The sequence below is a fragment of the Nyctereutes procyonoides genome, unplaced genomic scaffold (assembly GCF_905146905.1).
Source record: "Nyctereutes procyonoides isolate TBG_1078 unplaced genomic scaffold, NYPRO_anot_genome, whole genome shotgun sequence".
In the NCBI taxonomy this organism is placed as follows: domain Eukaryota; kingdom Metazoa; phylum Chordata; class Mammalia; order Carnivora; family Canidae; genus Nyctereutes; species Nyctereutes procyonoides.
The window spans coordinates 6,905,293-6,931,715 of record NW_026575125.1 but is presented as its reverse complement, the minus strand read 5'-3'; the positions used below and the strand labels follow the sequence as shown (position 1 = coordinate 6,931,715).

The 26,423-nt window shown below is 49.0% G+C and overlaps 1 protein-coding gene across 1 annotated transcript in view; it reads right to left on the bottom strand.

Annotated features, from left to right (window-relative positions):
- Positions 1 to 800: 800 nt before the first annotated feature.
- CLCN4 (chloride voltage-gated channel 4) overlaps positions 801 to 26,423 on the bottom strand; it is a 65,071-nt gene continuing 39,448 nt past the window's right edge. The window contains exons 7-13 of the mRNA XM_055338642.1: positions 21,035 to 21,241; positions 20,836 to 20,916; positions 19,328 to 19,873; positions 17,180 to 17,366; positions 14,923 to 15,321; positions 7,573 to 7,789; positions 801 to 966 (exon numbers count right to left, since the gene is read on the bottom strand). Coding sequence (XP_055194617.1) covers positions 876 to 966; positions 7,573 to 7,789; positions 14,923 to 15,321; positions 17,180 to 17,366; positions 19,328 to 19,873; positions 20,836 to 20,916; positions 21,035 to 21,241 — 1,728 coding nt within the window. The 3' untranslated portion in view covers positions 801 to 875. The remainder of the gene's footprint in view (positions 967 to 7,572; positions 7,790 to 14,922; positions 15,322 to 17,179; positions 17,367 to 19,327; positions 19,874 to 20,835; positions 20,917 to 21,034; positions 21,242 to 26,423) is intronic.

Below are 26,423 nucleotides of genomic sequence, written 5' to 3'. Positions count from 1 at the left end.
TTATGGCAAGCTGGCAACATAGAGGATGTGGCCCATGGAAAGTGCTGGACTGATCAATAATTCAGAATGCACAGGCAACAGCAATAAACAGGTGGAGCACATGCAACACATTTGCAAAACAACGAACAGGTGCGTATACCCTCAAAATCAGGATGAATCCCTTTGTACGAGAGGAAATACGTGCAGCACTAAACACCCCAGTAGTTCGTTATGCAGTCCCAAGATGCTGGGCTTGCAGAGAGAAAGAATTCTTCATACTCATCACTGCAGGAAACCTCGATGCTGATCTGGAAACTGATGGATAAGCAAAACACTAGGCTTGGAACAGGAGCAAGAAAGGGGATGGTCATGAGTGAACCCACTGGCACCCTTTCAGCTTTCACTATGTTCCAATTTAATTTATTTTTCTTTTGCAACAAAGTAAGTGCAAATATCTTTAGTCCGATTTGGTAAAATAGCAGCAAAACATCAGAAACCAATAAATAAAGGATGCTGACAGGTCAGTGCTCCTTTGCCTTTTGACTCAAAGCTTCACAAACATCAGCCTTAAACAGAAGGGGCAAACCTTCTGGACTCAGCATCTGTGTTCCATGTCCTTGGACAAACCACATCGTTTGCACCCACCCACATGCCCCCATGGCAGTTAATAAACTCATTAAGAAACACAGCTGGAAACTCCGAAGGGGTTAAAGCTATAAAATGCCTACTCGTTGATGTCTTTTTTTTAAAAAAGGCTTCATCCTTCCTTTCAAACAAAGCTTTTGTTTCCACTGCCCCCAGTGCATAATCGTTCATTAGGATAATAACATATCACTTGTTTATTTCTTTTAAAATGACACAGTTGTGTTTTTCTCAAAATAAATGCCACCTTGTTTCTAATTAAACATGATGGATTCAGGGTCCTGGTTTGCCATCTGGGCCATATGTCTCAAAACATCCTTTTTCGTGATGATGCCAAGAAGTCTCCTGGAAAAGAAACAAAATAGAGAAAGAAGGTCAGCTTTGCAATATTGACTCATGCCTGCCCTAAAGCCCAGGGCCTTTTCCACCTGGACACATGGGGAGACGTTTCCCAGCTTTCTTTGCACTCGGGTGGGGACAACTGAGTGAGCTCTGGCCAACGGCATTAGGTAGAGAGGAGAGATGCCCTTCCCAGGTCACCTGCACATTTCCTGATACCCTCACTCCTCAACTGGCAGCCAGAGGCAGAGGAGCCAGTGAAGGACTCTGAGGTCACAGGGGACTGACTCAGGAGCCACCAAATTCAAAGACCATTCAAAGTCCTTGAATGACTGTATGGTACAGAGCCCACGCCTGCTGAAGCCCACACTGGATGTGATGTGGGGGGGAATGAATCACTACCGTGTTAGGCCACTGGGATGGCAAGCTTGCTAATTACAGCCATAAACCTACAATGACTAATACACTCTCCTAAATTTCAAGACCATAATCAATCAAAAAAGGCCTTGTGAAAGCCATTGTGGAAACTTAACCACATTACAGAAATTCCAAGTATAAGGTATTTTAAGTATAAGATAACCGATTCTATTTTAAGTCTACCGCACTGGATGGGTAAAGTTTGATCATATATGTAAATGATCTCCTCTTCCAAAATCCTACTGCTTTCAAACTTATAAAAAACAAGGCCTCTTCCCAGGGTGCCTTGTGTAAGGCTGCCTGGACTACACGTTGCACAACCCCAAGGAGCACTGTCCACAAACACGACAATGCAGAGAGTACACGGACAGCGCAGAACACGCTTCCACAACCATTCCTAGCAGCCCTTGCCTCAATCTTGATTTTATCAAATACTTAAATGACCATCTGCTGGCACGAATCATGCCCCCTCAGTAAAGTAAAAGATTTGAAAGAAAGGGATGTGCACAGCATCCCTGGAGAAAGAAAGCTCCAATGCCAAGTGAGTTTGCAGGATGCTGCTCGCCTGATCGCCAGCACACCAAAAGAAAAAAAAAAGAGAGAAGTAAACAGTCTCAAGATTTCTATGTGTAAAATAATGAGATACCCCCAACTCAGAAAACACAATTAAAATACACTGTGATTTATTTTTAAATTAAAGCCAAATATAGTCAAACTCCTCTCCTAGGTAACAGAAGGGAGTATGAAGAGGGAAGAGTTAAGTATCAGAGCAGCATTCGACTCAGTTCCCTCTGGTGAAATGGATGCCGGTTAGTGAAAAGGGTCAGGCCGGCATTCTGGCTCCTTTGTCCCTGAGCACCCTGGCCCTTAACCAACCCTGACCAAGTGATTGTTTCCCTGCACTGGTTTGACCACCTATGCCCCTGGGGGAGACAGCAGGTACGACTGTTCCCCTCTATCTCATAGCAACATCTTCAGGAGAGGAGAAAATAGCAAAAGGGGACTTTAAAAGCATGCTAAATCCGGGGCAGCCCGGGTGTCTCAGCGGTTTAGCACCGCCTTCAGCCCAGGGCATGATCCTGGAGACCCGGGATCGAGTCCCACGTCAGGCTCCCTGCATGGATCCTGCTTCTCCCTCTGCCTGTGTCTCTGCCTCTCTCTCTCTCTCTCTCTTTCTCTCTCTCATGAATAAATAAATAAAATCTTTTTTTAAAAAAGCATGCTAAATCCAAAGAATAGTGACAACACGGATGTCAAAACAAACCGTCATGACTCTATCGTGATGATCCAAAAAACGGGGAAATGTAAAAGTGGGACTGACTTATTAGGAAATCAACATTTTGGAGTCCCCGATGTAAGTTTGTTTAGTCAAATTATCAGTGGATTTCAAAGTCACTGGGTAAACGGCTGCTGGAAAACAAAAAATTCACCTGGTCTCAAAGGACCCCTCCACAGATTAGAGAGAGAGAGACATGTCCCTTTACAATGGAGGACTCGAGCCACCACCATCTCATCTAAGTGGCAGAGCTTATCACCAACAAAGCTGGAAGAGCTGATATCATGACCTCATCTACATTGGCATGTTGTCAGAAACTACTTAAACCAAATCAAACTATGGGGAAGCAATCAAACTCCATAGTGAGTGTGAGACTACGGATCTACAAGTGAGACTACTGATCTGGATCCTTCGGGGGCGGGGAGGAGGGAAACCTGTATCATAAATAACAACCAAAAAAAGGCAGGCAACTTTTCTAGATGAAAGACTAAAGAGGCAAAATAAGCAAATGCAATGTGTGAACCTTGAAAGAATTCTGGGTTGAAATTTATTATGAATTGGATATTGAATATGGTGAATTACTGTTAATTTTGCATAACTATGGTTCAGTGCTGATAGAAAAGAATTTCCTTAGCTCTTAGAAGATGGATACTTGAGTCACAGTTGCCACACCTTGGCAGCAACCAAGATGCCCGTTGGTAGGTGAATGGACCTACCATGGTCCATACACCATGGTTCCTCCAGACAATGGAATATTATTCAGCGCTAAAAACAAATGAGCCGTCAAGCCATGAAAAGCCATGGGGGAACTTTAAATACCTCTTACTAAGTAAAAGAAGCCAGTGTGAAAAGGGTACATGCTGCATGATTCCAACTCTATGACATTCTGGAAAAGGCAAAACTATGGAGAAAGTAAAGAGATCAGTGGTCACCGGAGTTGAGCGAGGGATGGAGGGATGAAGAGGCGGGGGCAGAGGATTTCTAGGGCAGAGAAACCACTCAGGGTGATACTGCAATGGTGGATACAGGTTGTTCTCCATTTATCAAAACCCACAGAATGTACCACACCAGGAGTGAGCCCTCATGTAAACTGGGGACCTGAGTTAATAAGGTATCGGTATCAGTCCATCAGAGGCCGCAAATATAACAAACGCAAGATGTTAATAAGGGAAGCTGGGGGGACAGGGGAGGGTGTATGGGAACTTGGTGTTCTACGCTCAACTTTTCTGTGAACTCAAAACTGCTCTAAAAAATAGTCTACTAATTAAAGAAAAGAAACTCTTGTGGGAGAAAAATGGTTGCCCAAAGGGAGAAGGGTGCCCGTGAAGGACAGAGCCAGGAACTGTTTTCTGTCTCAGCTGTTTACAGCTACTTGGCTTCAACTCTGTTTATATATTACTGCAAATACATTTCCCAAATTTATCAGAATGCAGTAAAGTTGGGATGCCTGGGCGGCTCAGCGGTTGAGCATCTGCCTTCAGCTCAGGTCGTGATCCAGGGGTCCTGGGATCGAGTCCTGCATCGGGCACCCCGCAGGGAGCCTGTTTCTCCCTCTGCCTGTGTCTCTGCCTCTGTGTCTCTCATGAATAAATAAAATCTTTAAAAAATAAAAAAGCAAACAAATAGCCCAGTAAGCTGGTGATGAAGTGAATATTACTTTGAAAAAGTAGGACTTGTTACTGTTCGCAAAGTGATGAGGACTCTGTGATCTCTGAGATCTCTCTCTCTCTCTCTCTCTCTCTCTCACACACACACACACACACATACACACACACACACACACACCCTTCCCATATCTATAAAGCCTGGTCTTGCTGCCTTTCCTCACCCTGGAGCGGTCCGGACGACCTCCCTCCCCTTCAAGCTCTCACAGCCCTTCTGGGGAAGTCTGAATTCAGAGCAATCTTGGGCTCGGGCGCCAGCTGTGCCTTGGCCCACAACGACGGCGGAAGGGGACAGCTCAGCATCCCCCCGGAATCCGGCGCAGATCGTTAGTGGCATGACCGGTCCTATGTGACGTAAATCAAGTGTTCCAGCCCCTTTGGGTAACAGTTCAAGTGAATCGAGGGAATTGATAAACGGTCCATCTATGACCAGGAATGCACCCAATTAGAAGAGCCGGGCGGGCTCCTCTGGGCGGGCCACCCCGTGCGGGGTCTGGGGGCCCACCTAGCAGGCTCGGGGAAAGCTGACACCACCTCCCCCGCCCGCCCGGCCTGTCGAGGCGGCCTGCGCGGAAGATGCCACCCAAATGCAGTCTCAGCCACCGGAGGCTCCGCAGCCTCGGGCCTTCTGGGGACAGAGACTTCTGCGGCTCCTGGGCTGGGTTCACGGTCGGCTTGGACCCCGGGGCCCCGAGCCATCCTGCAGGCGAGGCAGGTCCACGGGACGAGCACAGGGAAGGCACATGGTGACGGAGTACATCAAAAACGCAAGCTGGCTCAAGACATGCCTGCCCTGGCTGCAAGCCCGAGGAGATGAAAGGCCCGCAAACAAGGATCCCTTGCCAGCAGGAACGTATCAGCATCTGTGTTTGTTTAAAATATGTAGAGCGAGAGAGAGTGCGATTTTGTTTTCTCGCAGAACATTCGGAGCCAATTTCGGCACCCAGATCTTCACAGGAAAACCTCATGGGGCTGCGTGAGGTGTGAGCGGGCGTTAAGGGCAGAATTTCCTGCCAGAACTGGAAATTCCAATGATAACTGACATTGGATTATTATTTTAAAGGAAAAGAGAAACTGCTATGCACTTGAGACGCCACGGGTGATCACAGTGGTATTTCTGCCGAGCGCTGGAAATTCAAGTATGTAAATGGGCTTCAGTGTTTTTGCAAAGTGGAGTCCGGCTGGCAGCAGCGCGCCCGGGAGCTGGCCAGACATATATATTCGAGAACCCTCCCAGACCCGAGGGCTCAGTCACTGCAGTGGCGCCAGCATTTGGGGTTTCACCTAGAGCTTTATACTCGGGGGGATTCTGTGGCCCACTGGGTACCTTTAAAAAATCAGCAGCAGAAGTCCCCTCTAGCCCCGAACATTTATTTGTTGCTCACTGATTGTCCTTCCCATGTGCAACACCAACCCCCCCACAGCTGAGGTTGGAGCTGAGGGCACGTGTCACGCAGCCTAGGAGTTCCCTGGGCCAGGGTGCACATTCGGCCCCTCACGCAGCCAGGATGGCAGGAAGGGAGTGAGGGAATAAGGTACCTGGTCCTCGGTCACTCACTCCCAGAGCTGGTGACATCCCGGGCCAGTGACCCTTCATTGCAACGGGGGGCCGTCCCATGCGCCGCAGGCCGTTTGACAACATTCTTGGCTTCTACCCACTAAGTGCCAGGAGCCTCCCCTTTCTCTAGCTGTGACACCCAAAATCTTGGGGGACAAAACCACCCTGGTTGAGAATTGCTCGGCTACACTGGAGTGTGGGCTCTGCAACGTAAACTACGTTAGAGAGGTGAGGCCTCAATACAGTTAGGGTGCCAACGTCTCCACAGCCCAAGCTCCCCTCCTCCCCTCAGCCTACAGAGGAGTAGGTTGGGCGCACAATACTAGGTTCCAGGCTACCCTCACTGAGCCAATCTCTTCCTCCACCCAAGCTTCTAAAGCCATGGGATTTAGGGTACACCTCTGAACCCAAGGAATGGCCCTTGGGGCACGGTACCTCTCACACCATCACGAACCTTTTGATCTTTGCCACACTAGTTTCCTGGCTTACGATAACACAAAACAAAAGTACTATTGCCACGGCACAGACAATGCCGTGGGGCCACCAAATCTCTCAGCTCTTCAGTAACAGATGTTTGGAAAATGTGAGGTTGTTCTGAACAGATTGCTACAGTAGGGAAGAATCTGAGCATAATGTGAACTTCACATTTGCTTATGGGTCATCTCATCAGTGAGAAATTCCAGGTGAATGCAGAAATCTGCACCTGGCCAACCCCAGGGCCACAGGCACACAGCCGACCCTTGAACAACACGGATTTTGAACTGCATGGGTCTAGTTATATGCAGATTTTCTTCAAAAGATACAGGACAGCACTAGAGATGTATTGTCTCTTCCTTATGATTTTCTTAATCACATTTCCTCTGGCTTCCTTACTCCAAGAATACAGCATGTAATACACGTTCAGACAAAATATGCGTTAATCGACCCTGGGTGTTATCGGTAAGGCTTTGGTCGACGACAGGCTACCAGTAGGTAAGTTTTTGGGGAGTCCAAAGTTCTGTGTGATGTTTGACTGCAGAGGAAGCTGGCGCCCCCAGCCCAGGGTCACTCCACCTTCACCTGTACACGGCTCACTAGCAGCAACCCTTATGACACCCGCTTCTACAATAAAAACCGCAGGGCTTTTTCAAGGAAAAGTGATCTGTGTGTCAGAGGATTTACATATTTCTTAACCACTTAAGGTGCAAAGCTGTGCTACATTTTTCATTAGGTCCGCCTGGTGCGTGTGTGCACACGCCCCCAGAACTGCTGTGGGTCGTACACCCAGCCTTTTTCCCACAAGCCTGTGCCTTTCACTGCTCACTTCTGTGCAGCGCCAGGTCTTTGACGAATGTGCAGATCTTGTTATAGCAGAACGGGCTGTACCTTCTCCCCGAGCCAAGAGCTGCTGCGGGGGCGGCAAAGCAGCCACAACCTCCTTTGGCTCCTCCCCTTTTGGACTCAACCTTCAGCCTCAGGCGGGACAGCAGCCCTTCGGAAAGCAGCTGCTCCCACCTTCCGGGGGGGGGTGGTGGTGGCCAGTGGCCTCGGTGCGGAGTTCCCCAGGCTCCCACCTCATTCCCATTGCACACTCGCCCTCGCTTCCCCACGCGTGCTCCCCACCCCTGCCCCATACTGGTCCACCCTGGTCACCCGCGAGGCCCCAGGGGGCTGAGACCGTGACTCATTCATCCATCCACACCCGTCGGGCCACTCACCCACTCCGCGTCACCAGGCACTGCCGGAGCCCCAGCTTCCGGAAGATGTCCACCACCGTCTCCATGGGGGTGTGGTCCGTGACCGTGAACGGGCTGAGGTTGAGGACACGCCGCAGCTTCAGGGGGTGCGGGCTGTTGGCCGGCAGCTCAGGGGGCTCCTCCGTGAAGTACATGATCGAATTGCTCACGATGCCCTCCTGCCTCTGTCTGGCATTCTCTAGAATGGGCAAGCAGGATCAATAAGCCACACAGAGGCCCTTGTTTGGCAACTCCCCCTGCCCCATATCCACAGAAACACACTTTTCCCCTCTATCTGCAGCCTAGAATCCCACAGAGAAGCGGTGCAGAGGGCAAATGCCGCGTTCTTAATGAGGAGCTTCAGCCAAACATCTGTGAAATTGGCATCTCTTGGAAGCCAATGCCGTGCAAGGGTGCCCTGCTGTGACCCGATCATTCACGGCCAGAGTCTTGACACGTGGGACCGAGCAGGGCAACTTCTTTAGGAGCATGTACTGCCTCCTCCTGGGCTCCAGGGCACCCAGAAGGCCCAGGGCCCTCTACCTTTGCTTTCCTAACACTCCCTCACCTCATCATGGGCTCAAGTTGGACATGATAAGAAACCTCGCTGAGCTGCCCAATGACCTCAATACGCTGTTTTTCTTTTTTTACAAACTAACTTTTAACTGGCCCAAATGGCATTATGAATCCTGAAAGCAACAGAAACCAGTAGGACCATCCCAGGCTCAGAGCCCAGAAATGCAGCTCAATCCCAAACATGACTCCTGGGACCAAAGAAATAACTCCAGAAAAGCCACGTTCCCCCCACCTCTTGGATCTCCTCTCTTAAAAACGGACCATTTTGTGGATTCCTCAAAGAAAGATAGTAAAACTGTTATGGTAACAATTAGCCTCTTTCTATCTGTAGGCAAGGACATGCAAAAGCAAGCTGAAGAAAAGTAGGGTAACAGGAACTCATTAGAAATACAGCTTTATGCAGTACTAGAAACCCAGGCTATTTTAAGTCACACATGAAATAAATCCATCGGTCTCAAGATATTTCTCCAAGGCGATTTTCCTTCTGTTGGAATTTTAATCTTTCTTTTGGTTCATGGGAAAAGGTTAGGAAAAATGTACAGTGAGCCTTGCCTTAAAATGGATCCTGGTTTCTATAATACATTTCTTGCCTTCTCAAAGACTACTATTCACCTATATTGTTCTTTGAAAAATAAAATTCTAACTGCCTGCTCTAAGGCCACTTATTGCAATAGAGTACTCTAATGGAAAACTGGCCACATTTGGGGTCAGGCTGAGTTTGAAAAGGGGTCTCTGTTTAAAAGAGAAACAGTGGGCCCGCTGGGCAAATGCCGGCACATTATGTGGGTCAGGTTAAATCTAGTTACATCAAATGGGATAGGATTCAACCACAAATACCAGATGACGCTGACACACAACGTTTTTAAATGTGAATGCTACACGATACGCACTGCACATTTCTCTCCTAAATCAAGAATGGTTCCAACGCGGAGCACTAAGGTGAGGAGACAACAATCGACACATACTTAATGTGCTGCTCGTTTGGCACAGACTGACCAATTCTCCAAATGGCCCACATAACAGGAATCCCATCTAGTTCAACAATCGGATCAACTGGATTAAGGATCAATCCACATCAGGACTGGCTGGAGCCACGAACCTCAATCAAGAACTGGACACATGATTTGCTGAACCCCTTGTAAAACCAAATAAAACTTAGTGAACTGTCAATCCACTTGTTGAAGTAAATAACAACCTTCTATTTCCACTGAATCTCCTGATTGGGTTAGAAGCCCTGGTTCTAACAGCAGCTGGTTCAGTGATTTCCTGCTCACCAGTACATTCCCAGTGCCTGGACAATGCCTGGTATACAGAAGGCACAAAACAGATGATCGCCAAAACCATGCATGAATCAATCAATAAGTGAAAGAATGAGTGAGCAGTTCTACTAAATGGCAGTGTACTTGGTTCTGCCTCCCATGTAGAACAGAGCCTATTTCACATAAGACGCACTGGCGGCGGGGGGGGGGGGGGGAGGGGATCCCTGGATGGCTCAGTGGTTTAGTGCCTGCCTTCGGCCCAGGGCGTGGTCCTGGAGACCCGGGTGCTACACACAGGCCAAAACCTGATGAATGGAAGAACCAACAAGAAAGCTTTTTGCATCTCTCTGCTAGGGTGAACCATCTACTCCCGGTTTGGACAAGAAATCTTCATCAGTCACCCAAATGTCTGCAACAAACTACAGCATGTATGCTCATAGAGGGCAGAGACTGGCTTGCGCCACCCCTGTTCACCCAGCAACTAGGACAGGACCAGCACATGGCAGGTACACAAGAAATAGTGACTCCTCACCCTGGGGATGATCCAGTGCTACAAGAGTGTAGACTCCCAGGCCCTAGGGACTCGTGGAAGCCGATGTTAGAAAAGAAACCCCCTAAAAAGCCCAATGTTTACATATGTAGAAGAGCCAAAAGATGGGACGCCCGGGTGGGTCAGTGGTGAGTGTCTGCCTTTGGTTCAGGGTGTGATCCCAGAGTCCTAGGATCAAGTCCCACATCGGGCTCCCTGCATGGAGCCTGCTTGTCCCTCTGCCTGTGTCTCTGCCTCTCTCTCTCTCTCTCTCTCTCTCTGTCTCTCATGAATAAATTAATTAATAAAAAAAGACCCAAAAGATAAGGAAATGCACTAAATATTAACCACGGCCTTCTATGCTGCTGAGAAAGTATGTGCCTTTTTTAATTTTCCTTTTTGCTTCTGATTTCCCCAATATTCTAGGAACATGTATTACTTTCGTTTAATTTTATTTATTTATTTTTTAAGATTTATTCATTTGAGACAGAGAGATACAGAGAAAGAGAAGATGAGCAGAGGGAGAAGTAAGCTTCCCGCTGAGCAGGGAGCCCGTGACATGGGACTCAATCCCAGGACCCTGAGATCATGACCCAAGCTGAAGGCAGACACCCAACCTTCTGAGCCACCCAGGCGCCCCTATGTATTGCTTTAAAAAAACACAATAAAGGGACGCCTGGATGGCTCAGTGGTTGGGCACCTGCCTTTGGCTCAGGGCGTGATCCTGGAGTCCCGGGATCAAGTCCCACATCGGGCTCCCTGCATGGAGCCTGCTTCTCCCTCTGCCTGTGTCTCTCTCTCTCCATGTCTCTCAGGAATAAATAAATAAAATCTTTTTATTTTTTTATTTTTTTATTTATTTATGATAGTCACACACAGAGAGAGAGAGAGAGGCAGAGACACAGGCAGAGGGAGAAGCAGGCTCCATGCACCGGGAGCCCGACGCAGGACTCGATCCCGGGTCTCCAGGATCGCGCCCTGGGCCAAAGGCAGGCGCCAAACCGCTGCGCCACCCAGGGATCCCAATAAATAAAATCTTTAAAGAAAAATTAAAAATAAAAATAAATTAAAATTTAAAAAATTAATAAAAATGTAACAAACTGTATTTTTAATTGTTTTCAACTGTTCTTAACACAGGAGGTTTGTTATCTCTTCTACCAGAACCAGTATCAGTGGCCACAGCTCCTAAAAAATGAGGTACGTTTTGTGAGTACCTGTTAAGGTACATTCCACTGTCTAGCGGACAATACGAGGATAACACCAAGCACAGGGAGGGTAATTTGTGCTTACAAATTTCACAAACTGTGAGTGCTGGTAAAGTAAATTTCACAAACTATGACAGACCAGGAAATGTTAAGACTAGAAATAATCACACATTCAGTAAGCTATTCCCATGCTTTTAGAGCACTGGTTCTCAGCTGACCCTTAGTGGACACTTGGAAATTATCTGGAGACATTTTTGGTTGTCAAAACTGGGAGATGGTGATGCTACTAGCACCTGGTGGTCAGAGACCAGGGATGCTGCTAAACACCCAATGGTGCCCAGGACAGCCCTCACAGCAAAGAATGATCCAGCTCCAAATGTCAATAGTGATAAAGCTGAGAAGCTCTACTTCGGAGTAATCAATCACGTCTTTAGAGAGATAATAACCTATCATCCTGTTCATCAAAAATGCTTCCATGTAACAGACGTCATTAACCAAAAAGGTTAAAATGGAAAACTGAAAGCAACTATAGTGGTGGTCGGTACAAAGATGATGTGATTTTTTAAAAAAATTAAAAAGCAAAAACTATTTAGAAGAAAAACCAGAGGATTTTATGATACGTTAGTTTGCTGCTGCGTGGAGAAGCCCCTCTGTACATGTGTTTCAAGCCCCAGCAGAAAGCAGATGACACCGCCGCTCTCCGTGGCCTACTGCAATCATGAACAGCCCTCCCAGGAAGAAACCACTTTATCCCTAAATAGCCCTTCCAACAGATCTGACACTTTGTTCAGTTCTGGACGCAGATCTCTTTCTGCAAGTAAGCATCTTCCACATGCTGGAGAATCATCATTAAATCATCCACCAGATGAAAAAAAATGAGGGTTCCCTTAACTCTTGCCTGTGACTCTAACTTTCCATCCCTTTAATCATCTTTGCGGCTTCCCGCTGAGTCCTCTCTGAACCCGTCCTCACCTAATTGCAGAATTCAAGACTAGAAGAGTCTGAGCCCCGCTGAGCACAGAAAGAGCCTCATATTTGCAAATAGCACCGAGAGGTAAAGTCCCATTTACTGGGAATTTGCACATGGGTCTCACGCGGCCCCATGTGTCAGTATGTGACGGGGAAGCGGGCCACGTGTCCTCGGTGGGGCCAACCGCTAACAAGGACACTGGCTACAGCTCAGCGTCCCATGGTTTGAAAATAACAAAGCATTTTCAGCTTCATGTGAGCAATTGCTAGGATTGTTTTTTTAGATTCCATTTATTTATTTGAGAGAGCTGGAGACAGAGAGAGCGCGCACAAGCGGGGGGGAGAGGCAGAGGAACAAGCAGACTCCCCACTGGGCAGGGAGCCCGACTCAGGACTCATCCAAGGACCCTAAGATCATGACCTGAGCCGAAGGCAGGCATTCAACGGACTGAGCCACCCAGGTGCCCCAGGTGCTACAGTTTCCACATGATGTGTAAGAAAAACCCTTATTTACCTCCCCTACTGTTCTTATTCAAACGATCTTTGACCTACCTATAATCTTTGTTCCTAATTCCTCTGAAAATGAAACTGGCAGGAGATAGTCACTAGCTAAATGCTAAAGTCCTATTTCTCTATCACGAGAGGCCCCATAATTCCGCAAATACAGGTCACACATTTCTCCACCAGAGTACAGGGACTCTTCTGTTTCCGTAGATCAGGAAAACAGCTTCTCTGATTGCTCAGAGTGAAACACTCCTTGCCTTTCCACAAACCACGTGAACAACAGCTTCTATACTATTATCGGTCTGATTGAAAGCGTATAGGTATTATTTACACGGCGTGTTGCCTCTTCAGACATTCCAAACATAGCTTCTAAGAGAGCGCTCCGTCGGCAAGCTTAAATTTCTTCACTAACCGGTTGATGACAATTACTGCTTCCCACTTGATTACAGTAATGGGTTTCAGCCAAATTAGTAAGCTGTCTCCTAGCAGGTGTGCCAGGAGCTGCACAATAGGAAATGGATCCAGTGACGTTACTTTAGTTTTTAAATTTCAGCTTCTGCTTAAAAGATTTTAGGGACTGAATAAATTCTTCAAGGCTGCTGATTACATTATTTTAAAACAAACCCAACCCTGCTCATACAGCTTAAAACAAGTCTCATTACTTTTAAGGTAATATTTATGCCCACAGGCACCTACCTGTTAAGCGACAATACCTATAATAGAGAAGCATCACTGAGCACGTAAGCACAAGTGAGCTATCGTGTCCAAAATATAAACCCAGCGTGGCTTTGAGGGAGGTAAATACCTTTGAGCCGCAAACTAAAATTAGAGATGCGGCTTATCCAAACCTACTTTTATAAAGCCTTTGCTGAAGATACTCTAAAGATATTTAAAAGAGATATTTAAAGATATTCAACATCACAAAGAGATTTTTAAACACTGAAAGAGCCTTAGAAATAATGAACCAAGGGCCAGGGATAAGCAAAGGGTCCTCTGGTGAAGGTGTGTTCCCAGGAGGACACTGGGCAGTCACGGCCGGGCCAGTCCCACTGGCAAACTTCTTCAGTCCTCCGGAAGCAGGAGCCGTGTGCTAAAGCCATCAAGTGCACAGGTGAGCTGCGCCATGGGTCCAGCCCACCGTCAGGTGCCGGGATGCAGTCACCGGGTCAGGTGTGCTGAGCCGGATGGCATTTGTGCCATGGGTGCATGTCACTGGCCCCTGCCCTGCGGCATCGGGAGCCCCGGCAGGACTCCACCCCAAGGGGGGCTCCGAGGCTCACTGTCCTTCTCCCTAGGTCTCCACATGACTCACACTGGGCCTTTATCTCGGGAACCCGACCTCCCACCTCCATTTCAGCGCGGGCCTCCCGGCTGCTGGGCCCGCAGGCGTGCTTCTCCGAGCCGCCTGTCTCTGGCACACCCCACCTAGGCATCACCTAACTCAGCAGCCAGCCCCTCCGCCCAGCCCATTGCAGCTAGCACCCCGCAGGAAAAGCAGCACATGGCCCTGACCCACGCGGGCCTCTAAGTACCGGAATGGGACAACAGTGCCACCAAGCGAAGTGAAGGGCTCGTGCGGAGCCCAGGGAGGCATCTGAGGCAAAGAACTGCCTGAAAACCTCTCTGAGAGCAGCTCGCCAGGATCGGCGCAGCCTCTCCCACCTCTATCCTTCCCAGCTTCACCTGACAACTCCCTAAAAAGGCAGCAGCCGAGGGGCGCTTGGGCTGCTCAGGTGAAGTGTCTGCCTGCAGCTCAGGTCATAATCCTGGGGTCCTGAACCGAGCCCTGCATCAGTGGGGCTTCCTGCTCAGTGGGGAGTCTGCTTCTCCCTCTCCCTGCTGCCCCCCCCCTTGTGCTCTCTCTCTCTCTCTCTCTCTCAAATAAATAAAATCTTAAAAAAAAAAAAAGGTGGCAGCAGCAGCTGGCCACCTAGCAGGGGTGAGCCCCAGAGGCTGCGTGCAAATGCAGTGGTCACCTTGCAGCCAAGTGTGTCTCTCCCTAGACATCGCTCCTCGGTGTGACCTGGGGACCGGCAGCACCAGCATGAATGGGGAGCTTGGGAGAAAGGCAGAGTCTCGGCGCCCTCGCCAAATCTACTGCACCAGAATCTGCCTTTTCACCAGGTCCCCAGGGGACATGAATATGCCGGAAAGTATGAGAGGCCGGGCTTAAAGCCCTCTGACCCCTGGAGTCTCTCTAACCTCTCTGAGAATTGGTGGGGTGGGGGGAGGGTGGGCAAGGCTGCCGTCCGCCTCTTAGCACAGCATGGGCTTCCCCCTCCCTACTCACTTATGGCAAGAATCAGTTCCCTCCTCTGGGCAAATCCAATGAGGCGCTCGGAGTCCCTGGAGACCACCACCGGGAAGCCGTTGTAGTCGGTCTCCTTGATGAGCGTCTCCACGTCCTCCACGGTCATGCTGTCCTGGGTGAGCACGGACAGCGGGGGCTCTCCCCGCCGTGGCCGCATGACGTCAGTGGCCAGCGTGCGGTGGGTGAACTCGTCCTTCACGTCCAGAAATGGGTACCCGTTTAAGTGGATATGAGCCTCGTAGATGCCTTCTTTCCCGAAGGCATCAGCCACCCACTTGCTGGTCACGGCTGCCGCCATCAAGGGCACAATGTACTCGAGACCTCCCGTCAACTCAAACATGATGACCACCAATGACACAGTCATCCGGGTAACTCCACCTGCAACCGAAAAGGGAAACGGAATTCTGAAACTCAAGTCCAGACCCTCAAGAAGGCATGACTTGTGGAAATGGACAAGCTGGCTATAAATTCTCCAGTCGCCTGTTCCGAAGAGACGCTCCTACATGTTGCCCACGGCAGACCTCTGGAACGCTGGTCAGGCTCTGGTAAATGCAGCCTCACCTCAGAGGGCTGTAAGCCACACCTGACCGGGGGGCTCTTCTTCAGTGAGAAGACAACTGGGTTGTCCATTCACCCAAGACCACGTGCCTGGCTTTCTGATGAGTGGATCCTATGTGGGCTATGCCAGTCTCTGACACAGCAAATGTGGCTCTTTTCCAGAACCCCATAAGCTGGAAAATCATAGAGATTCTTAGTGGCTAATGGACAGGAGAGGAGCCCAACTTTGGGTCCCTTGGTATTTAAACGAAGAATCCATAGCAACTCCTACTAATCTGCCAGGGAGCTTAAGCTGAAGTTTCTCGACCTCAGCACTGGGAACAATTGGGGTTGGATCATTCTTTGCAGTGGGGACTGCTCTGTGTACCAGGGGATGTTTAGCAGCATCCCCGGACACCGCCCACTAGATGCTACTGCCACCTCCCCCCGTAGGTGTGACAACCACAAATGTCTCCTCCATCACCCATGGTTCCAGAGAGACACAACTGCCCCCAGTTAAAAAGCACTATTCTAGGGCTCCCTGGGTGGCGCAGCGGTTTGGCGCCTGCATTTGGCCCAGGGCGCGATCCTGGAGACCTGGGATCGAATCCCACGTCGGGCTCCCGGTGCATGGAGCCTGCTTCTCCCTCTGCCTATGTCTCTGCCTCTCTCTCTCTCTCTATCATAAATAAATAAAAATTAAAAAAAAATAAAAGATGAAACGTAAAAACTTTGTTTAAAAAAAAAAAAAGGCACTATTCTAGACAGTGCAGCTGCAGGATGGTGGAGGCTCCATCACCCCGGGCCTCGAATGACACACATACACATGCAGGCTTGATTCTCATCATTCGTGGGAGTCATGATCTACAGAGTTGCCACAAACACCGAATGAGCAAATACTGAATCACTGCCCTAGGGGAAACATAAGGTTAGGTTTCTGCGAGCTTCTGCTAACAACATTGCTGTCAACCAATCAATAGGGAACTTTATTTCACGTGTACTTCTGTTTAGACACCTTACTTAATACATGTAGATGATTCATTAACATCCAGCTCACAGCCAACCGCACTGTAACTCCTGCCTGGGAAGACTTCCCTGACATACCTATTTTCTCCATAGGACACATCCCAGCCTTCCTGTGCTTAGGATCCCAGACTTCAGCACTACGGCTGGGGGCGATTTAAAACAACAAAATCATTAATGAAATGCAAAAAAATGGGGCTCTAAATAGACGACGAGAAGGATACCTGTGTACGGTACAGGAACTAAAACAAGGGGGACCTTTACCTTGTTCACCCTGAGGTGGGAACGTACGTGCGAGACAACTTGAACTTTCCCCTTCTCTGTGCGTGTCCAAGGATGACCACAAACGCACCACAAGTATTGATTTAGGGGTCACAAATACATGTCAGCAAGTAGGCAAATTCCCTAATATGAGTTCCACAAATAAAGAGAATTGACTGCCTATCATGAGCAAGACATAAGCCTCGGTGTGTTGCGCCGCTGAGACCCGGGGCCTTGCCTGTGATAGCAACACAACCTGGCCTACCCTGAGAATGCCACCACCCGAGTACATGTCACCCTCCTCACTGCTGCCCTAAGGCGCAGCAGCCTGTGTGCTTGGCCGAGCTGGCCTTTGCTTCGGCCCCTCCCCAGCGTGCCCTGTCCCCCCGTCCTCCGCCCCCCGCCGTGGCTATACCTAGGCAGGCCGCGGCTCCCACCATTGCATAAAGTCCAGGGGTGACACAGTCCGCTCCGGGCCTGCACCAGTTCCTGAAGACGATCCAGTCGTGGTGATGGTAAGCCAGCTGCTCCACGCCGATTCCCACCATCCGGCCGGCCATCGCCCCCACGGCCATGCTGGGGATGAAGAGGCCCGAGGGGATCTCCGGGGGGCACACAAGGAAAAGAAGTATGAGGGAAGGAGTCCGCATGCCCATGGCCCCACTCCCAGTGAACAGTTCCCTGCCCCCCTCAACAGGCTTGCATTTTGCTGGTCTCCGGAGGCGGCGCGACGCTTCCCAAGGGGAGTCAGCTGCGACAAAGAGGGACAAGGGACTTGGCCCATTTAGTCAGTCCTATCTCCTGTGACTGGGCCAGAATGCAAGTCTACACTTTCGTTTCCCCTCCTTCAAAAGCGGGCCCGGTTCTCCTGCTGGGGATTAAAGAATGATAAGCCCCGCTGCAAAGAACATTCAAAGTGAGCATCTGTCACTTGAGACGCTCACCGCTTTCTCTCTCCCCTTGCGAGTCATTCAGATTAGCTTTTAAAATTAAATGTCAAGCCGCAGCATGAGAATGAAAAAGAAAGGCGTGCGACCGGTCCCGGGTCCCGGGTCAAACAAAGCCGCTCGGTGCAGCTGCCCGGCACCTCCCGAAGCTTTTCACCGGCCCACGGCCCCGTGAGGACACAGCGGCCGAACACCTGCCAGAGGGACAGGGGCCCTTCCCGCTTCCTTTACCAAGTACACTTTCCAAAAACTATTCTGAGTATTTTCAAGCCAGGTGGGAGGCAGCAAAGAACTAGACAATGGAAACTAGAAGATCTTGGTGGTAGCGTGTGTGCAAATGCGTTTTAGTTTATCTGGTCATCGGACGTGTGCTACAGAACATGCCTGAGTCCCCGTGTCCACGGGGACTGCACGTGACCGCCAACCCTGACTGGGAGTTGCCTTTATGCTCCCTCCCAAGACTGTCATCCATGGGAGGATGGGAGTGGATTCCTAACCAAATTTCAGGTAAGTCTGGATCCTCAAGTGAACTCGAGTGTGAGTTCTAGACTTTGGGATGTTCCTGAAGAAGAAACGTCCTCTCTGAGTGGCCCCTGATCCCCAGGCATTTAGCTCCCTGTAACTGTGAAGTAGGCTTCTCTCAGCAGGCACCAGAAGAGGCTGCTAGCATCTTCCTCAGACACAGGAATAATTCCTTTGCTAGGAGATGATAAACCAGAGATAATTGGCTGTTTATTTTTTTAAAATTTTTATTTATTTATGATAGTCACACAGAGAGAGAGAGAGAGGCAGAGACACAGGCAGAGGGAGAAGCAGGCTCCATGCACCGGGAGCCCGACGTGGGATTCGATCCCGAGTCTCCAGGATCGTGCCCTGGGCCAAAGGCAGGCGCCAAACCACTGTGCCACCCAGGGATCCCAATTGGCTGTTTAATAAAGTCCACCCAACCTTGGTCTTCAGGCAAAACCTCAGGTAAATGATTGACCATTACACACTCAAGTACACAGTTTCTTAGACTTTAAAAGAAGCAAATCATAAAAGTAGCACACGGGCGCCTGGGTGGCTCAATCAGTTTAGCATCTGCCTTGGGCTCGGGTCATGACCCCAAGGTCCTGGGGATCGAGTCCCACATCGGGCTCCCTGCTCGGCGGGGAGCCTGCTTCTCCCTCTCCTTCTGACCTTCCTCCCTGCTTCTGCTCTTTCTCTGTCTCAAATAAATAAGTAAAATCTTTTTTTTTTAAAGTGGCACAGAGAAAGCAACAGTAATGGAACACTAAGAGGGTTCTGCAGGGTTTGAAATATTCTGCTTCTGGTCCTGGGTGCTCCCCATACAAGCGCGTGCTTTATGAAAATTCCTCAAGCTATACGCGTCTCTGCACGGATGACACACTCTGAGCCTTAGCTTCTTCATTTGTAAAATGATTAAAATCTATTTCACAAGCATGTTGACTATCTGAAGTGGTGCTTCTTGGTGATTAAAAAGAATGGCAAGTGCCCAGCACGAGAGAACTGTCAGTAAAGGTCAGTCCCCGTTTCCGTCCCCATCGAGTAGGGTGCTATCCCCAGAAGGAGAAGAGTTGCCCCCCACCCCGCATCTTCCTTTGCCCTTCACTTACCTTCATGCCAAAGGTAAAGATGGTGATGACGATTTTGAAGATCAGCGCCAGGGCCAGCTGCCACATGGCTGTGTAAACCCCGACGCCGGCCGGCCGGTCGGGGATGTCGTCCACTGGCCGTGTCATGTTGGGGTCATTGATGTAGTCACACAGCTGCGAGGACTCGAGGGCCCCGCAGTCATTGAACAGCTCGGAAATGAGCTCGCTCGTGCTCCGGCGTGTGTAGGGATTGGGGTAGGCGATGATGGCAGTGATGGCGGTCACCACGATGACCTCCAGCACCGGGTACTTCCCCAGCTTGGTGGTTTTGCGCCTCCTGCACCAGGCGATGTTGCAGCGGATGAAGAGGGTTCCCCACAAGCCTCCAAAGACCCCAAGCAGGATGAAGGGGAAGAGCTCGGCCATGTACCAGGGTGTGTGATATTCCACGTAAAAGAGAACAAGACGGCTGTTCCCAAAGGGATTGATGGATCGAAGCGTGAAGGCTGCCACCAGGGCCGCGAAAAAGGACCTCCACAAGGTCTTCAAGGGAAAGTAGTAACTGACCTGGGACCAACAAGTGGACAATCAGACTGGCTGAAGAAAGAGCTGCCCGGAGCCCCAGCCCCTCATTGGCAGCCACCCCCTGGCACTTGAGTGTGACAGTCACTCTGGGACCAAAGATGGGCAGTACTGACTTCCTCAAGCTAGGGTTCGTTATAACCAACACGCACCAACGAAGACATTTAAAGGATTCTGTGTCTGAAAGTGCAATAGATACAAGTCGTGTTTGAGCTGTTTTTCTTAAGAGAAATGAAAACATTTCATAACTCTGTTTATGTCACAAAGATCCTCCCAAAAGCAAATAAACCTCTGCATATGATTCTATGGACAACAGAGTAGGTCAAGGGTCAGAAAACCCTGGCCCAGCAAATGTATCTGTATGGCACATGAGTGAACAATGGTTTTTCCGTGTTTAAATGCTCGGGGTAAAAGGGAAGTATATTTGTGATATTTGAAATATTCGAAAGAGCAGCAGTATTTTGGGACCTGTGAAAATGACACGAAATGCACACTCCGGCATCCATAAGGGATCCTTAGTGGCATGTGGCCATGCCCACTCATGCGAGCGCTGTGTGTGGCCGCTTCCCCACTACGACAACAGGGCTGAGTCGTTCCAACTGAGGCTGGAAGAGCCACGGAGCCCAGGATATTTACTCTCTGGCCCTTTGCAGGGAACGTTTGCTGACCCCTGGAAGAGATCCACTCGGGTTGCCAAAACCAAAAATGCCTCATTAAGTTGGTTATGAGAAAGAGAGACTGCAACCTTCCAAAAAAAATTATATTGGCAATTTTTAAAGCAATGCTTGAAACTGTATTTAACAGCGAAAATCGTGGCTTCTTAATGAGCTGCAGGAATCTCGGCAGTCCCTAGAGGGTTGGAGATGTGGCCTCCTGCTGGGCTGGCCATCGTGTGTTCTTCAGCACCCCCCCAAGCAGGACCCCCCCCACCCGCTGCCCCTTCTCACCTCCTCAAGACTGAAGAGCACACCCCCGATCGGAGCCCCAAAGGCAACAGAGACTCCAGCAGCGGCCGCGGCGGAGAGCACCTGCAGGGAAGAGTGTTGTGTGTGAGCCCCCAGCCCTGCCAAGCAAACCTGCGCGCGGCTGGGCCGGAAGGGGCTTCTAGAAGAGACCGTCCCACACTGGGGAGCGCAGCCTGCTCACCTCGCGCCTCTTGCCCTCGTTCTTGCTGTACTTGGAGAAAAGGCTGCTGAAGAAGTTGCCGCAGCAGCAAGCCACGTGCACCAGTGGCCCTTCCTTCCCGAGGCTCAGGCCCGAGGACACCACCAGCACCAGGGTGACGGTCTTGATCAGCAGGGTCCACTTCCCCAAGTAGCCCCTGATGATGAAGCCGCTCAAAATGGTCTTTATCTGAAACAGGGGATGGAGAACGAGGGGGAGTGAGCTGCTTCGATGCGCAGCGAGGAAGGTAACTCCCTGCACTAGACTCACTCGATCCCACAGAGGAGAGGCTACCTTAGTTTCGGATTTGGCTATAATGTTATACTAAGAGAATTTATAATAACATATAATTTTATATTCATGGTAACTCGAAACCATTCGATGCATAGGAAATCTTGAGAATTTCTACAGTAGGGGCGCCTGGATGGTGCAGTCCGTTAAGCGTCTGACTCTTGATTTGAGCTCAGGGTCATGGGACCGAGCCTCGAGTCCGGCTCTGCGCTCAGCGTGGAGTCTGCTTAAGATTCTCTGCCTCTCCCTCTGCCCTTCCACCCCCACTCCAACATTCCCTCCCTCTCTCTAAAATCAATCTATCTATCTACCTTTTTAAAAACCTTCTAAAGTAATAAGAGATCATAAGGACCAAAAAAGCGATTATCAAGGTCTCATTTTCTTTATGGCATTCTATCCTGTTCACAGTACCCTCTGCTGTGTTGAAGAGAGTCATCAAATCTATTGATTTTAACTGTTAATTTTTGATTATTGAGGGACGTCCAAGATAAAGAGACGGAAAGCTGGCTAGCTATATGACAGAGCAAATAGAACAAAATATCACCTGAATGGTAGGTCGGGGTCAGCAAACTATGGCCCACGGGCCAAATCCAGCCCACTGCCTATTTTTATATGACCTGCAAACTAAGAGGGCTTTTAGCATTTTTAAATATATGTAAACAAGACTACTAATCTTTTACTGAGAATAGTTGTTAGATTTTGGCTCTCTGTCCACAAAGCCTAAAATAGTGACTCCCTGCCCTTTACTGGAAAAGTCTGCTGACCCCTACTGCAGGCCAGGTGTATGGGAGCTTACCGTCCACTTATTTCAACTTTTCTCTATGTTTGAAAATATTCTTAACACGATGTTGGAAAAAGAAGATGCTCAACACTCTAATCGTGCATCTCCAGGGGATGTAAAGATGACTGACTCCAGGACGACTCCTTCCCTTCCGTCGAATCCTGCCCTCCTGTACTGATAAGGATTTTGGCTACAGGTAGAGTCGTCCTGCTCCATTTTCAGATGGGCCACATTTTTGTAAAGGCCAAACAAAGGCCAAATAATGGTGTTCTTCCTAAAGGTGTAGTTTGCCTTACGCTGTTAGAATTCAACTGGGTGCCAATCTCAGCGGTTGATTTCACATATTGGAGTCCTCTTGACCCCAAACCCCTGTTCTTTGGATACAGAAGCATCACTGATGGATAAAAAACTCTTTACCTGCAGCCTCTCCCGTAACTGGCTGCCCCGGAGTGAAGGTTTATGGTGTGAGCTGGCGATTTACAAGCCTGCAGTGAATCAGCCAGTGAGATCTGGTCAGGTTCTGTTTTCCTCTTGCCTAACACAGATCGGGACAGTGCTGTCCCTTGTCAGTGTCAGGATATTTGCAGCTCTTCAAAGTGCCTACTGGACACTGCTCCGCCAAGGAATCCATTTCTCAAAAAGCTATTTCAGTCCTTCTCGAGCCTTTCTCTGGGCCTTGGCACTCACTGGAATCACCTGGGAGATTAGCTACCCGTGAGGACTGGCTCTCCCCTGGAGATCTGATGCCATCGGTCGGAGGTGTATCCTGGGCATGGGGATTGTTACAGCCTCCCCAGCTGATTCAAAAATGCAGCCCACGTGGAGAACCACCGCTCCATTCCTGAAGGGATTCCTAATTTTTCCAAGTTTACGGGATGGTCCCCAAAATGCTCTCTAGCATCATGTCACCTTTGGCAATTTGGGGAGGGTTGTGAAGTGATCTAATCCTCAAAATTTTAAAGACATATATAAATGGAACACATTTACCTCCAGCATTTTTGATAGAGATCTGCTGCATAAATCACGGAGGAAGACCAAGCAGGAGAGCGTGCGGACACGCATTTCCGAAGAAGTCGGGGGGCTCCTTCCTATAAAGCCCAAGTGAAGTCTTCTAGCTTATACAGTCACACAGTGTTTCTTGAACTAGCCTTCCACTAACGGCAGACAAACTAGCAGTGGTTAAAGTGGTCTTTAACTAGTGGTAGTTGGCCTATTTGAGCCCGTGCTCGGGGGAATCTCAGATCCCTTTATTTAAGGGATGTTTTATTATGCCTGACACAATCCTGCCCTTTTGTGTTGCCTCGAATAAAATTATCTATAATTTTTTGTCAGTTAGTTAATGTGGATTTGGACCCTAGGGTACAGTTTAAGAGCGTAATACCATTTAGAAGATTACAAGCATCTAAATTACCTGAGCCTCTGCCAGCCGTGACATGTGCTGAATTGAACAATGTAATAGGTATTTTGTAATTCTCTATAATGATTTTATAAAATTGTCGTGATCAAATTAGGGACTAAAGAAAGCAAATTCATTCCAAGTAAATGCCAAATCCTAATCACTTGCTTAATATGAATTAATAGAGACTGAATCATGCAGGGCTTTCACGGGATGTATGGGGGGGAATTGCAACTTGCTGGTGTCAACTGTACAATCTTTCTGGTAAATAAATATTTGCGAGAGTGTTCACGTTTTGTCATGAACTGAAACATCAATTCAAAGTAAGTTTTAAGCGGACATGATTTCTGGGGCGCCTGGCTGGCTCAGTGGTTGAGTGTCTGCCTTTGGCTCAGAGGGTAACTAACCCTGGGGTCCTGGGATCAAGTCCCACATCGGGTTCCCCGTGGGGAGCCTGCTTTTCCCTCTGCCTGTGCCTCTGCCTCTCTCTGTGGGTTTCTCATGAATAAATAAATAAAATATTTATTAAAAAAAAGAGGACATGATTTCTTATAGAATCAACAGTGGTTCTACCAACAAAGCAAACAGCACGAGAGACAGGGCGCCCTTGCCTGCTTTTAACTCCCACGTCCAAGAACTAGTGCGTGCTTTTCAAATAGAGCTGACACAGAGCATTTATTACAAAAAATAAATGTTCTCTAAGTTTGCGTTTGAAAAAATGTCCATCCTAAGCAATCAAAATGTATCAGAAGCAAATGCTAGGGAGGACGAGCAACTTGTACGGCGTGCCACAGTGCGCCACCACCTAAGTCCGCGGACACCGCGCCATGCGGCAGCTCGGAGCACATCACCTCGGACGAAGAGAAGCTTACTTCCTAAATAGCTCAGCCAGTAGCTTTGCTAAAATGAGGAAGAACCACTGGGTGGCTCAGCGGGTTAGCGCCTGCCTTCGGCCCAGGGCGTGATTCTGGGGTCCCGGGATCGAGTCCCGAGTCGGGCTCCCTGCATGGAGCCTGCTTTTCCCTCTGCCTGTGTCTCTGCCTCTCCCTCTCTGTGTCTCTCATGAAAAAGTAAAATATTTTTTAAAAAATGAGGGAGAATGGCCCTATATCTCATTTTGAGTGAAGTTTACATGGTGAGCTGGGTTTTGACCAGAAGGTTCTTTTTACACATGAACCAGAGTCCTTTTCACTCCTGCCCCTTCCTCCAAGGGCTGGGGTGGGTACTGCACCCTTAAGGTTAGGAATTTCAAGCTCCACTATAATAATAATGAAACTTTTGCTACTACTGAGTCATAGTAACCAAAACTTTATAAAACCTCCATTGGGTTCCTGGCATTTTAAAAGATTACTGTGGGGCGCCTGGGTGGCTTAGTCAGTTAAGCATCTGCCTTCGGCTCAGGTCACAATCTCGGGGTCCTGGGATCAATCCCCATGTTGGGTTCCCTGCTCATCTGGGACTCTACTTCTCTCTCCCCCTCTTCCTCTGGCCCGCTCCCCTCCCCTTGATCATTCTCTCTCTCCCTCTCTCTCTCAAATAAATAAAATCTTTTAAAAAAAAGATTATTATGGACTCTTTCACAGATCGAGAAATGAATGCTATGTGATATATATATAGTTAAAAGCATATTAATAAAACAAGCACTCCTGAACCCACCACATTTCAGAGAGGAGAGTAACTATGAAAGCCCTATGTTTGCTTCCTCACTGGAACCTTCTTCCTTCCTGAGCCCAATCATTTCCTTGCCTTTCTTCATACTTTTAGCATACGTGTGTGTGTGTGTGTGTGTGTGTGTGTGTGTGACTAAACCGTATGTGGATTCATTGTGGCTGTTTGTGGACTTTATATAAACAGAATCATACTTTATACATTCTTTTGCCACTTTTTTCACTTGCTACTGCTTTTCTGAGTTTCATCCCCACCAGGGTGTGCCTTGCACATTTGCCACAGGAAACGTGATGCTCAGCTTGGGATTTAACTCCTTCTGAGTTCAGCTGTCACAAATAGATGCCCGCTTTGGACGAAGACCAAGTCCAGGCAGCCCCTCACAGACAGAGCCCACGCCCAGGCCACCTGTCCGTCCACAAGACCACAAGCTGAGCCAGGTGTCTCTGGTTCTTGGAATGGAAAGATGGGATTGCCCATCACCCCTTTTATCGATGCTTTAAACTTTCCAATTTCCCACCGGCCACCTGTTCACTTTGGAAAGGAAGCCTGGGTCCCAAAAAAGCCTACTGTCGGACAGTGTGATCATAAAACCGAGAGGCCAACATGAGTCTGCTCTTTTTAGCACCCGGGATGCCTTGGTCTTCGGTACCAAATATGACGCAGGCAGTTGTGCCATGATGCTTGTCTTGAAAACATATATTTGTTCCCATGTGAGTCTCGCATCAGGGAAGAACCTGGACGTGATGCACGTTTCACATCTGTTTTTGCACAATCTCATCTGGGAGAAAGGTGGAGCGAAGGCCGAAAACGGCACTGGCTGCAGGGCCGCGTGCAGGACACACAGCACGCACACGGCACGGGCCCCGAGCGTCTACCAGTCCGCACGTGCACTGGGCAGTATAGGTTTCTTCACTGTTGAACAGGTGTAAACAGGATGGTCCGCGGCCTGCCTGTCGGGTTCCGGCAGGAATATGTTAATACAAACCAACAAAAAGCCAGCATGACGTATTCTTCTCTCTCTTTCTCCTGGATCAGGACAACGTTGGGCTTTTCCTTTAACAATCTTTCAGTTACTCCAGCTGTTTCCAAGAACTGCCCGGAACAGCAGCAGTGTTGGCAAGTGCCACCAAAGAGCGTGAGTGCAGGGGAGCAGGGACCCGTGCAGGTCTGTCGCCACAACTGGTCACGTCTTTCAACTCGCCATCTCCACCTCTGGGGCACTTCTGAAGCACCAG